Source organism: Lepidochelys kempii, chromosome 6 (assembly GCF_965140285.1).
Source record: "Lepidochelys kempii isolate rLepKem1 chromosome 6, rLepKem1.hap1, whole genome shotgun sequence".
Lineage (NCBI taxonomy): Eukaryota > Metazoa > Chordata > Testudines > Cheloniidae > Lepidochelys > Lepidochelys kempii.
The window spans coordinates 3,863,159-3,875,741 of NC_136385.1; the positions used below are offsets into that span (position 1 = coordinate 3,863,159).

At 47.2% G+C, this 12,583-nt stretch overlaps 1 protein-coding gene and 1 pseudogene across 1 annotated transcript; one reads left to right on the plus strand and one right to left on the minus strand.

Annotated features, from left to right (window-relative positions):
- Window positions 1-429: 429 nt before the first annotated feature.
- On the minus strand, window positions 430-1,374 carry LOC140912504 (olfactory receptor 5J3). The gene has a single exon (XM_073346984.2). The coding sequence runs from the start codon at window positions 1,372-1,374 to the stop codon at window positions 430-432; it is 945 nt and encodes a 314-aa protein (XP_073203085.1).
- A 5,374-nt stretch (window positions 1,375-6,748) lies between these two features.
- Window positions 6,749-7,688, plus strand: LOC140913739 (olfactory receptor 5AR1-like; annotated as a pseudogene).
- The last annotated feature ends 4,895 nt before the right edge of the window (window positions 7,689-12,583 follow it).

Below are 12,583 nucleotides of genomic sequence, written 5' to 3' on the forward strand. Positions count from 1 at the left end.
TGTCCTTGCTGGGGGGGTTACAGGTTCAAGGGTCCTGAATGAGACAGACTCCACTCCCCTTGGAATTTCTCTGGAGTTTAGTCTCAGGGACTTGCCTTAATCACCCCCCCGCACCCCCGCAGGTTTTAGTTCTGGAAGGAGCTGCAGAACCCCCCCCCCCCCCCCCCCCCGTGGAGTAGAACACAGTCATACATAAATCATTCATACAATGCAAGTTAATATAATGGTCCCAAAGATACTGCATGGGGTCGCAATATCTGTCACACCAGATCTTCTGAGTGTCTTATCTGTTGGACAATGCCACCTCTAAAACATTTTTCTTAAAACTTGAACACATTAGAGTTTTTATTTTCATTATAAAATTACATAGAGTGGAAGGGAATGGAAAGAACATTGTCACTTTAGTTCAAAACATGATTAAATTATTCATCAAAGATGCTGAGAGAACTTTCTTCTCTCTAACATTCTCCCCAGGGCGTCCTTCACCTCCTTGTTCCTCAGGCTGTAGATCAGGGGGTTCAGCATGGGGATCACCATCGTGTAGAACACAGAGATCACCTGGTCCTGCTCCAGTGAGGAGGTGGAACTGGGTTGTAAGTAGGTAAAGCACGTTGTCCCATAGCATATAGCTACGGCTGTCAGGTGGGAGGTGCAGGTGGAGAAGGCTTTGCGCCTGCCCTCGGAGGAGCGGATCCTCAGTATGGCAGCAGTAACATACAGATATGAGAAGAGGATGATCAGCATGGTTGTCAGTTGTATGGAACCAGTAAAGATAGAAAGCAGCATTTCATTTGTGTGAGTGTCGGTGCAGGAGAGCCGCATGAGCGGAAGGACATCACAAACGTAATGATCAATTACATTGGGCCCACAGAAGGACAGCTGAAAGGTGCAGCTGGTAAACACGGTTGCATTTGCAACCCCAGCCATGTAGGAGCCAGCCAAGAGCCAGATGCAGGACCTCTCAGATATGATGAGCTGATAGAGCAGTGGATTACAGATGGCCACATAACGGTCATAGGCCATCACCACAAGGAGGAAGGACTCAGTGGTGGCAAAGGCAGCAAAAAAGTACATCTGTGCAGCACATCCAGCGTAGGAAATGGCCTTACTCTCCCTTGAGAGGCTCACCAGCACCCTGGGGGCGATGGATGAGGAGTAGCCAAGGTCAACGAGTGACAAGTTGCTGAGCAAGAGATACATGGGGGTGTGAAATCGGGAGTCCGTCCAGATTAGGGCAATCATCCCAAAATTCCCCAGCAAGGTGAGAACATAGATCACCAGAAATATGAGGAAGAGGGTAACCTGCAGTTCTGGATGGTCAGTGAATCCTGCAAGGATGAATTCAGTCACGGTAGTGTCATTTCCCTGGGCCATTGCTTCACATGGGCTTTGAGGAGAGACATGCACAGGGGGAATTTCTGTAGAAATAAAAAACAGTGTGAGGACCTGGAATTCCGTATGACCAATGACAGCATTTTAGTCCATTTGAGACCCTTGTTTGCTGAAAGTAAGAATATTTTTACCCATGTGTGCGTATCTCATTCTTTCTCTTTTGATGTGGACAATCTGCAAAGAGCAACTATTGGCAAAAAACTGTAGCATAGTGCCGACTTGATTGCCAGAGGGTGAAGTTCACTGTTGGCTCAGTTGGAAAACTTTTTCCCCCCACAGCAGAAATCTAGAGAGTTTGCATTACAGCTGGGTGGTTGGTTTTTTTTGGGGGGGGGTGGGGGGCTGTTTTGTTTTTTGGTTCAGTGGCTGACCTGAAAAATCCCAAAATAACAGCAACTTGTTCCCTTCTCTCCCAAAATAAATCATTTCGTTGTCAGGTTTTTACCCTCTTCTCCCTTTTTTTTTCAAGTTAAATCTAACAGATTTTTGGAAACAAAACATCATTTCAAAACAAAACCTTGAAACACATTATTTCAAAAATGTCAAAATTGAAATAGTTCACCTTTTTATTTCAGAATAACTCCGTTGGAAGATTATTTCTGTGACTCTTACACTCCCAGTATTGTGTTGCCAGGGCTAACACTGTTGCTTTGGTGTGAATGATCCTTGGCGTCAATTCTGGTGCCTCCTCCTGGAAATCTCATAGGCATTATTAACCTCTAGCCAGTGCAGGGCAGTTGCCGAACCTGTAAAGCTCAGACGATGAACTGGGATGTATACACTACCCATTGGGATCTTACAAGGTGGCCTCATACAAGGGGGCGAGAGAAGAAATGACTCAGAGTTTGGGCGGACAGTTAATAACTACAGCACAGGAAATGAATCAAAAACATTCTGCTGTTATCTGCAGCACCATCCCTCTCCCCAGACACAGCCCAAGCCCAGGCTACAGCTGAGCGACACAACGATTCACCTGCTGTGTACTGCTGGTGGGTCTGCACCCAGGGCTGCTCCTTAGATTCTGGATGTAGCAGCTTCAGCTGAAGGGGTCGTTTCCTACATAAGTAGCTCTCATATCAGTTAGGAAGTTTTAGGTCAAAATTATACCTTCAAACTGACTTTCCAGTGGATTGTGAGATTTTTTCTTGCTGCTCGCAACAGGCTTTTACTCTTCCCCCCTCCCTCCCGCAGTGCTACACCCAGACAAAGCAAACCTACCTGCGTAAGGATGAATCATTTATGTGATGGGTCCAAGAGATTCCCATCTGGAGGAAGGGCAGGGGGCTGAGTTATATTCCCTTACAGTCTGTTGGGATCTTAAGTCTCTCCAGGCTCGGACCGTCAGACAAAGGAGCTTCAGCTATCTTCTTGTTGCTGGGGCCAAGTGTATTTGTGGAGAAGTGATTTGTATAACACCGTGCCAGGCCGTTGTGATGCGTGTCGGTAATTGGTCCCAGTGTGTCCCTAGATCGCTGAGACTGAGTGATTCAAAGCACTGGGAATGGAATATGGAGACTTTTCAATGCTAGGTGTTGTGCAGGTTGGGCAGATTGGATGGCTCAAGAGATTGGGAATTATCGAGAGGTTCAGAGCTACATTGTGCTTTGATCACCTGCTCTGTGTAAGGGGCAGTGCTTAACTACACCACCCCAGGAGGAGGTCAGGGATTGAATTGTGACTCAGGTGCTGGAGCCGATCGCTACCCTCACCTATGTGGGCTCATTGAGACAGAGGGGAAGAGGCAATGCTCTGCCAACTTTCCACCCACCTGTGTGTCTGCTGTGCAGCCCCCACTTTCCCCATTGTGTCCCCTACGTAGGGTCAAGTCTGTGGGGTCCTGCTCCTCCTTGTGTGTGAATGACCCCCGTAGAGCTAGGCCAGGCTCTGGCTCTCAGAATGTATGTCTGTTTTGTTTAAGCATCCAAACTTTTCTGTGCACAGCAAACATCTGGAACCTATAACACTGGGCTGGCAATGAGCAAAAAGTGGGTGGCAAACATCCACTTTCTCACGAGAGTCCCAGCACCTCTACTCCTGGTCTCAGTTGGACACTGAAAACACTAAGTCCATGTCTACACTGGTAATTGAAAGACAAAACTTTTGTCGTTCACAGGTACTTAACCTTCCCCCACCCCTCGAAAGACAAAAGTTTGCTGTGAGAAGTGCCTGTGTGAACGACCGCGTTGTCAGCAGGAGCGCTCTCCTGTCCACAATGCAAATCCCACTCATTGGGGGTAGAAGTATTTTGTTGGCAAAAGTGCCGACCAACAGTGTTCACACAAGCCCAACTTTTAGCAACCCGGCCATGTCACTAAAAGCTGTGTAGCATAGACATAGTCTAAGGCATACAAATATATGTGAGTGTTTCAGAATCTTAAACCAACTCATGTCTGAACGTGAAGAAGAGGTGGGGTCTATGCGGGGGGTCGATGGTTTGTTCTGGGTGGGGGGGTTGGAACAAGTTCATTCATATTCATAGGGAATATATATTTAACATACACAGAGAGGAACCAAATGCCAGAATGACTTTCATTCTGGATGAAGGAAAACAGAACAAGAAAGAACGAATGTAAGTCCTCAGGCGACAGCACAGTGGGTGTATGTCTTTGTCCTCAGTCACGTGATGCATCACCTCTGCCTTACAAAATAGCCGCTGCCTCTGCAGACAGCAGATTTTTTGATAATGGAATCGTCAGGAGAGGGAACAAGGGGGAGTTCATTCTCTCACTCTTCGGCAACTGTGCCCAGGCTGCCTACCGGGGTCCCAGCCAGAGCCAGTTATCACTCTATGGTTATTCGGTTGGGTTGCGTGGGGATATAAATACCTGAACGTTAGCAATTTCTGGGATTATCAAAGAGGCTTGAGGGAGTTCGGAGCCCAAATCTCCATTAGAATTCAATGGAAGTTGGGTTCCTAAGTCTCTTAGCTGAGCACAACTGAGACCAGCAACTCAACTTTCAAGATAACATCTTCCTCGGGGGAGAGGGGGAGGAATTAACCCATCATAGATTTTGCAGAGGGGCTTTCTTGAGGTCTAGCAGGCCTAGTGGTCAGGCTGCTGCCAAACTATCTCTCTGAGTTTTGGGATGGGTTTTCTGGGCAGCCTGGTGGGCCCAGCAGCCAAGTCACAGTTTATCACCTCCCCACTACCCCTAGATCCCTCTGAGGTCTCTGGGGGTGGATGGAGGAGAAGAAAAGGGTAGGGGGATCCAGGCTCTCCCTCTCCACCAGGTCCTGAAGTCTAGCAGGAGCTTCTACTCTCCCTCCCCCCAGAAAAACCTCCTCACAGCCAAGCTCTCTAATTGTGTCCCCTCTTCAAACAATTGCCTCCACTGACTCCGTGTTAATCCTTGTGCTGGTCCTGCATCCTCGACCTGCAGGAGGCCACGTGATTGGAGGACTGGTCTGCTCTGTACAGACAGAGAAACAGGAGACAAGGAGATGATGTAAAGATAGTGAAGGGACTGACATTCAGCTCCTGCCTTCTGTGGCCATGGGCATCCTTGCCAAAGGGGCAGTGGCTGAGGAGAGCTGGGCAGTGGAACATGAGGATGCCAAAATTATTGGACCAGAGAGTGCGAGTGGTTCGGGCACACACCTCATGGGAAGGAGACCCTGGGTCGAGTCTCCCTGTGCCAATCGCTCTTTCTTTATCCACAATGGAACAGCTTCAACAGGAGAGACACGATATGCCAGAGGCCTGAGGTAAGAGCACTCTCCTGAGAGGTGGGAGATACCTGTTTAAATCCTTTCTTTCCTCTCTGCCAGGGAAGGGGAATGGAACTTGGGTCTCCCACATCCCGGGCGAGTTCTCTAACCACTGGGCCAAAAGTTATCATGGGGGCAGGAGCACCACACCTGCCTCCTTCCGCCATTTTGTGTAGAACGAGGCCAGTGTCCAATTCATTCCCTCAAGAAACTGCTACGAAGCCAGGAGAGGGGTACCTGTGTGTGGGTTGCTAGTAGAGAGAGTCACATAAATCCAGGTGGAATGGAGGTGCCGATCTGTGAGGAAGGGGCAGTGCTTCGCAAATCAGTGGGTCCCACTGGCAAGCTTAGGGGACTTCCCACCTGGCATCCTGTGGGCTGTTGTGGAATGCATTTTAAGGTGCCTATCTGTCCCCATTTATTGTACAGGGAGACTGTGGAAGCTCCTTCCCTGGAGGTTTTCAAAAGGAGGCTAGAGAGCCACCTGCCTTGGATGGTTTGGGCACAACAAATCCTGCCTCTTGGTAGGGGGTGAGACTGGATGACCCTTGCAGTCCCTTCGACCGCTACGGTTCTATGATTCTACAGGGAGGTACCTAACTTGGCTTTCTGGATTGCACTGCTGTGGTTTTTTTCGTTTAGGCACCTAAACATGAGGTGCCAGGATGCTCGGAGCTGCAATGCCTGAGTCCTTGCATGGATTCCAGACTATGAGACTTAAACACTGTGGGCCAGACGATCATCCCCATGGACATGCCAAATAGCATCAGAACCCACCATTGCTCCCGTCGAAGTGAATAGCACCACTGCCCGACTGGGGTAAGTTTGCTGCTCACATGAGGAAATGTATTGGATCTGGTGCTCTGAGTGAAGGAACTTTGTTTTTTCTTCAGAAAGGCAGGGTTGTAAAACTCAGCTTGTGATAAACATGGCCATGCAGTTTTAAGAGCTGAGTCACTGCAGTAATGTGAGGAGTGGAACTGGAGAAAGAGGGTCAGTTTTCTGGAGGGACCTAGTTTATTGTGACATCAGGAGCTCAGGAGTGTGAACAGGGGTCAGGCTACTTGTGCACAAATGCTAGAGGCTCTGCATAGAATGCTGGGTAGCCCCAGGCTGCTGAATAAAGTTCTCTTTCCTGCAACTCCCTGCCTGCCCATATCCCTTATTGCTAATGAGACAACTAGCCTGGCTCCATAACAGACAGTGCATAAGCATCCATGCCTCATATACGTTCACACCCCAAGTAGTACTTTGCCCTGCAAAAAGTCTCATTGCCCAGTGGTCTCACTAATTGATGTGGGTGATTGTATCAGAATCTGACCATGGAAATGACATTGTGCAGGTGTGTGGGTTGTCAGCTGCAAAGATTGATCTCAAGAGCATGAGCCACCGCTCCCTGAGCTAGAAAACCTAGCTTGAAGCCACTGCTGGACTCCGAATACTACATGTAGTTCAGACAGTGGAGGGAAACAGAGATCTTCATGGTGGGTGTGAGGCTTATGGAATCCTGAGATGGATCCACTGCCTAGAGTTTATGCTTTGTTGAAAGTAACAGACTTTGAGGTGTTTGCATTCAGCCCTCATTTGTCTCCTTTTTTAGTGTAGGCCTCACTTTCTCACCTGCAGTGGAGAGTGCGTCTGGGATAAATGACGGAGAGGAATCACACTGCAGTGAGTGAGTTTGTCTTGTTGGGATTCACACAAGACCCAAAGCTGCAGGTCATCCTCCTTGTGATGTTTCTGTTGATCTACCTGCTGATCCTAGTGGGGAACCTCACCTTGGTCACCTTAATCAGGACTGACTACCAGCTTCACAACCCCATGTACTTTTTCATCAGCAACCTGGCCCTCTTAGATGTTGATTACACCACCATTATCACTTCCAGCATACTGATTACTTTAGTATCAGCGAGAAAAGTCATTTTGTTCCCTGGGTGTGCTCTGCAATTTTTCTTCTTATGCATCGCATTGTCCTGTGAATGTTACGTCTTGGGTGTCATGGCATACGATCGCTTCATGGCCATTTGCAACCCATTGCGCTACACTGTCATCATGTCCAAGTGGTTTTGCATGCTGCTGGTGCTGGGGTCGTACCTAGTGGGCTGCGTGAATGCAATTGTTCAAACTATGTTTATATTCCTTTTGTCCTTCTGCGACTCGAATGCCATCAACCGTTTCTTCTGTGATGTACCCCCCCATCCTGAAACTGTCCTGCTCTGACACCCACATCACAGACATTGTTCATTTCACCTGTACCGCTGTGGTGGTAACACCTACTATCTTGATCATTCTTATCTCCTACATCTACATTGTGGTCGCTATCCTAAGGATCAACTCTGCCTACGGCCAACTCAAAGCTTTCTCCACCTGCGCCTCCCACCTGATGGCCATCACCATCTTCTACGGAACAGGCGCTTTCATGTATATACGGCCCAGTTCAAAGTACCCCATAGATCAGGACAAAATCATTTCTTTGTTTTATACCCTTGTGATCCCCATGTTGAACCCCCTGATCTACAGCCTGAGGAACAAGGAAGTGAAAGAGGCCTTTATGAGGATGTTACACAGGAAGATTTATTCTCAGTGAATTTAAATGTTGGGAATGGGTTTTTTAATGGTAAACAGGAGTGTAAGTGGGGAGTGAGTTCTTTACATCATTATCTTGGTTTTTGTGGATAACCAGCCCTGTTCGTCTTGCACCAAAAAGAACTAAGGGGCAGGTTTTCCAAGGAGATCTGCACCAGACAGCTATGATTTGGCAACTCATCAAGTAGCCAGCTTCTCAGAGCTGCTCAACTCCCAGTTAGGAACCATTTTGTGCTAAGGCCACGTTGCCATCCTCAAGGGAAGGGCAGGCTGGTCCCGTGGTTCAGGCACTGGCTGAGGACATAGAAAGCCTGGGTTCAATTTCTGGGTCCACAATGGACTTCCTGTGTGACCTTGGGCAAGTCACTTAGCCTCTCTGTGCCTCTGTTCTCCATCCTTACAACGGGGATGGTGGCACTGCCCAGTCTCCCGGAGTGCTGAGAGGGGAGAAACGTTAAAGAAAAAGACAGTAAAGTGCTCAGAGAGCTACTGATGTAAGCAATAGGCATTATTTTTATTATTATTTATTGATTTATTAAGTGTTTTAAAAGCATGAGCTGGGTCCTCTAATAATGAGAGTGGCTGAAAAATCATTTATATTTCATAATAATAATGAGGTGTGTGTGCTCATTATTTGCCTTCTAGTTTTTGAATATTTGAGTTATTCAAACTAGTGAATATTTGGGTGAACTCTGGTCATGTTTGGAAGATTTCATAACAGGGTCTTTCCTAGCATTACGGGCATGTGCCAGTGAGCCACTTAGGGGCATTTCATCACTGCCTTATACAGTACTAGTCCACTTATTTTGTACAACCTTCTACTTACTCACCAACAGCCCTTTCTGTTTCATGGATGTCCAAATATAATTTACATCTGATAGTTGGCTGATTGTCGATGCTAAAAGTTTTGTATGGGTTTGTTCTTCTCAGGTTTCTAAGGATCACCTGACAATTTGGTCCCATACATACATCAGTGACAGAAATGACAAACACAGGAATGGTGTTGAGACTATCGCATTAACTTTTAAAATGTTATCTGTATGTCGGTGAGCAAAAACTCAGGAAACATGACAACATCATAGATTGTCATATTAAGAGGTGCCCAGAAAATATTCATAGCCCTTTGTATTCAATAAGTGTTATATGTATTTGTGTGTTCTGGTTTCGCTGGGTGGGTGTGATGTGTTGGATCACAGAAACCCCCCTGGGAGCTGCCAACTGATGTGCCAAGACTCCTTCTGCCCCTGCTTCCTTGCCCTTCCCAGGTTAGGACTCCAGAGCCCTACCTGGTTTGAGCCAGATCCGCTAGCCTGCTGCAAACCCAGACCCAGTCTGAACCATGTCCCCTAACAGCTGTAGGCTTACTTGGAAGCAGCTTAGGAAGTGTTCCTGTCTTTAGCACTCAGATGCTCAACTCCCAATGGAGTCCAAATCTTAAATAAATCCGTTTTACCCTGTATGAAGCTTATACAGGGTAAACTCATAGATTGTTCGCCCTCTCTAGCACTGATAGAGAGATATGCACAGCTGTTTTCACCCCTTCCCCAGATACTAATTCGTACTCCAGGTTAATTAATGAGTAAAAAGTGATTTTAAGTACTGAAAGTAGGATTTAAGTGGTTCCAAGTAGTAACAGACAGAACAAAGTGAATTCCCAAGTAAAATAAAATAAAACACTCTGATCTATCTCTAATACAGTAATAAAACTGAATACAGATAAAAGCCTCACCCTCAGCAAAGTTTCCATGAGCTTCCTTTTACAGACTAGACTCCCCCTACTCTGGGTCCAGAAATCACTCTCACCCCCCTGTAGTCACTGTCCTCTGTTCCAGTTTCTTTCAGGTATCCTTGGGGGTGGAGAGGCTATCCCTTGAGCCAGCTGAAGACAAAATGGAGGGGTCTCCCAGGGATTTTTATAGACTTTGTCCTCTGGGTGGACACCCCTCTCTCTCCCTGTGTAGAATCCAGTTACAAGATGGAGTTTTGGAGTCACATGGGCAAGTCACATGTCCCTGCAAGACTGAGTTCCTTACCAGTCAAGCCACATTCCTGGGAAAGCTCAGATGTGGAATGGCGTCTCCCAATTCATTGGTTTCAGAGTAACAGCCGTGTTAGTCTGTATTCGCAAAAAGAAAAGGAGGACTTGTGGCACCTTAGAGACTAACCAATTTATTAGAGCATAAGCTTTCGTGAGCTACAGCTCACTTCCTCAGATGCATATCGTGGAAACTGCAGCAGGCTTTATATATACACAGAGAATATGAAACAATACCTATTCCCACCCCACTGTCCTGCTGGTAATAGCTTATCTAAAGTGATTTCCAGCACAAATCCAGGTTTTCTCACCCTCCACCCCCCCACACAAATTCACTCTCCTGCTGGTGATAGCCCATCCAAAGTGACAACTCTTTACACAATGTGCATGACAATCAAGCTGGGCTATTTCCTGCATAAATCCAGGTTCTCACATCCCCCCCACCCCCATACACACACAAACTCACTCTCCTGCTGGTAATAGCTCATCCAAACTGACCACTCTTCAAGTTAAAATCCAAGTTAAACCAGAACATCTGGGGGGGGGGTAGGAAAAAACAAGAGGAAACAGGCTACCTTGCATAATGACTTAGCCACTCCAAGTCTCTATTTAAGCCTAAATTAATAGTATCCAATTTGCAAATGAATTCCAATTCAGCAGTTTCTCGCTGGAGTCTGGATTTGAAGTTTTTTTGTTTTAAGATAGCGACCTTCATGTCTGTGATCGCGTGACCAGAGAGATTGAAGTGTTCTCCGACTGGTTTATGAATGTTATAATTCTTGACATCTGATTTGTGTCCATTTATTCTTTTACGTAGAGACTGTCCAGTTTGACCAATGTACATGGCAGAGGGGCATTGCTGGCACATGATGGCATATATCACATTGGTGGATGTGCAGGTGAACGAGCCTCTGATAGTGTGGCTGATGTTATTAGGCCCTGTGATGGTGTCCCCTGAATAGATATGTGGGCACAGTTGGCAACGGGCTTTGTTGCAAGGATAAGTTCCTGGGTTAGTGGTTCTGTTGTGTGGTATGTGGTTGTTGGTGAGTATTTGCTTCAGGTTGCGGGGCTGTCTGTAGGCAAGGACTGGCCTGTCTCCCAAGATTTGTGAGAGTGTTGGGTCATCCTTTAGGATAGGTTGTAGATCCTTAATAATGCGTTGGAGGGGTTTTAGTTGGGGGCTGAAGGTGACGGCTAGTGGCGTTCTGTTATTTTCTTTGTTAGGCCTGTCCTGTAGTAGGTAACTTCTGGGAACTCTTCTGGCTCTATCAATCTGTTTCTTTACTTCTGCAGGTGGGTATTGTAGTTGTAAGAAAGCTTGACAGAGATCTTGTAGGTGTTTGTCTCTGTCTGAGGGGTTGGAGCAAATGCGGTTGCATCGCAGAGCTTGGCTGTAGACGATGGATCGTGTGGTGTGGTCAGGGTGAAAGCTGGAGGCATGCAGGTAGGAATAGCGGTCAGTAGGTTTCCGGTATAGGGTGGTGTTTATGTGACCATTGTTTATTAGCACTGTAGTGTCCAGGAAGTGGATCTCTTGTGTGGACTGGACCAGGCTGAGGTTGGTGGTGGGATGGAAATTGTTGAAATCATGGTGGAATTCCTCAAGGGCTTCTTTTCCATGGGTCCAGATGATGAAGATGTCATCAATATAGCGCAAGTAGAGTAGGGGCTTTAGGGGACGAGAGCTGAGGAAGCGTTGTTCTAAATCAGCCATAAAAATGTTGGCATACTGTGGGGCCATGCGGGTACCCATAGCAGTGCCGCTGATCTGAAGGTATACATTGTCCCCAAATGTGAAGTAGTTATGGGTAAGGACAAAGTCACAAAGTTCAGCCACCAGGTTAGCCGTGACATTATCGGGGATAGTGTTCTTGACGGCTTGTAGTCCATCTTTGTGTGGAATGTTGGTGTAGAGGGCTTCTACATCCATAGTGGCCAGGATGGTGTTATCAGGAAGATCACCGATGGATTGTAGTTTCCTCAGGAAGTCAGTGGTGTCTCGAAGGTAGCTGGGAGTGCTGGTAGCGTAGGGCCTGAGGAGGGAGTCTACATAGCCAGACAATCCTGCTGTCAGGGTGCCAATGCCTGAGATGATGGGGCGCTCAGGATTTCCAGGTTTATGGATCTTGGGTAGTAGATAGAATATCCCAGGTCGGGGTTCCAGGGGTGTGTCTGTGCGGATTTGATCTTGTGCTTTTTCAGGAAGTTTCTTGAGCAAATGCTGTAGTTGCTTTTGGTAACTCTCAGTGGGATCAGAGGGTAATGGCTTGTAGAAACTCGTGTTGGAGAGCTGCCGAGCAGCCTCTTGTTCATATTCCGACCTATTCATGACGACAACAGCACCTCCTTTGTCAGCCTTTTTGATTATGATGTCAGAGTTGTTTCTGAGGCTGTGGATGGCATTGCGTTCCGCATGGCTGAGGTTATGGGGCAAGTGATGCTGCTTTTCCACAATTTCAGCCCGTGCACGTCGGCGGAAGCACTCTATGTAGAAGTCCAGTCTGCTGTTTCGACCTTCAGGAGGAGTCCACCTAGAATCCCTCTTTCTGTAGTGTTGGTAGGGAGACCTCTGTGGATTAGTATGCTGTTCAGAGGTATTTTGGAAATATTCCTTGAGTTGGAGACGTCGAAAATAGGATTCTAGGTCACCACAGAACTGTATCATGTTCGTGGGGGTGGAGGGGCAGAAGGAGAGGCCCCGAGATAGAACAGCTGCTTCTGCTGGGCTGAGAGTATAGTTGGATAGGTTAACAATATTGCTAGGTGGGTTGAGGGAACCGTTGCTGTGGCCCCTTGTAGCATGTAGTAGTTTAGAAACCGCTATTCCTACCTGCATGCCTCCAGCTTTCACCCTGACC

Excerpts from the sequence above, each read along its gene's own strand:
- LOC140912504 (XM_073346984.2), bottom strand. The coding sequence starts at position 1,374 with ATGGCCCAGGGAAATGACACTACCGTGACTGAATTCATCCTTGCAGGA.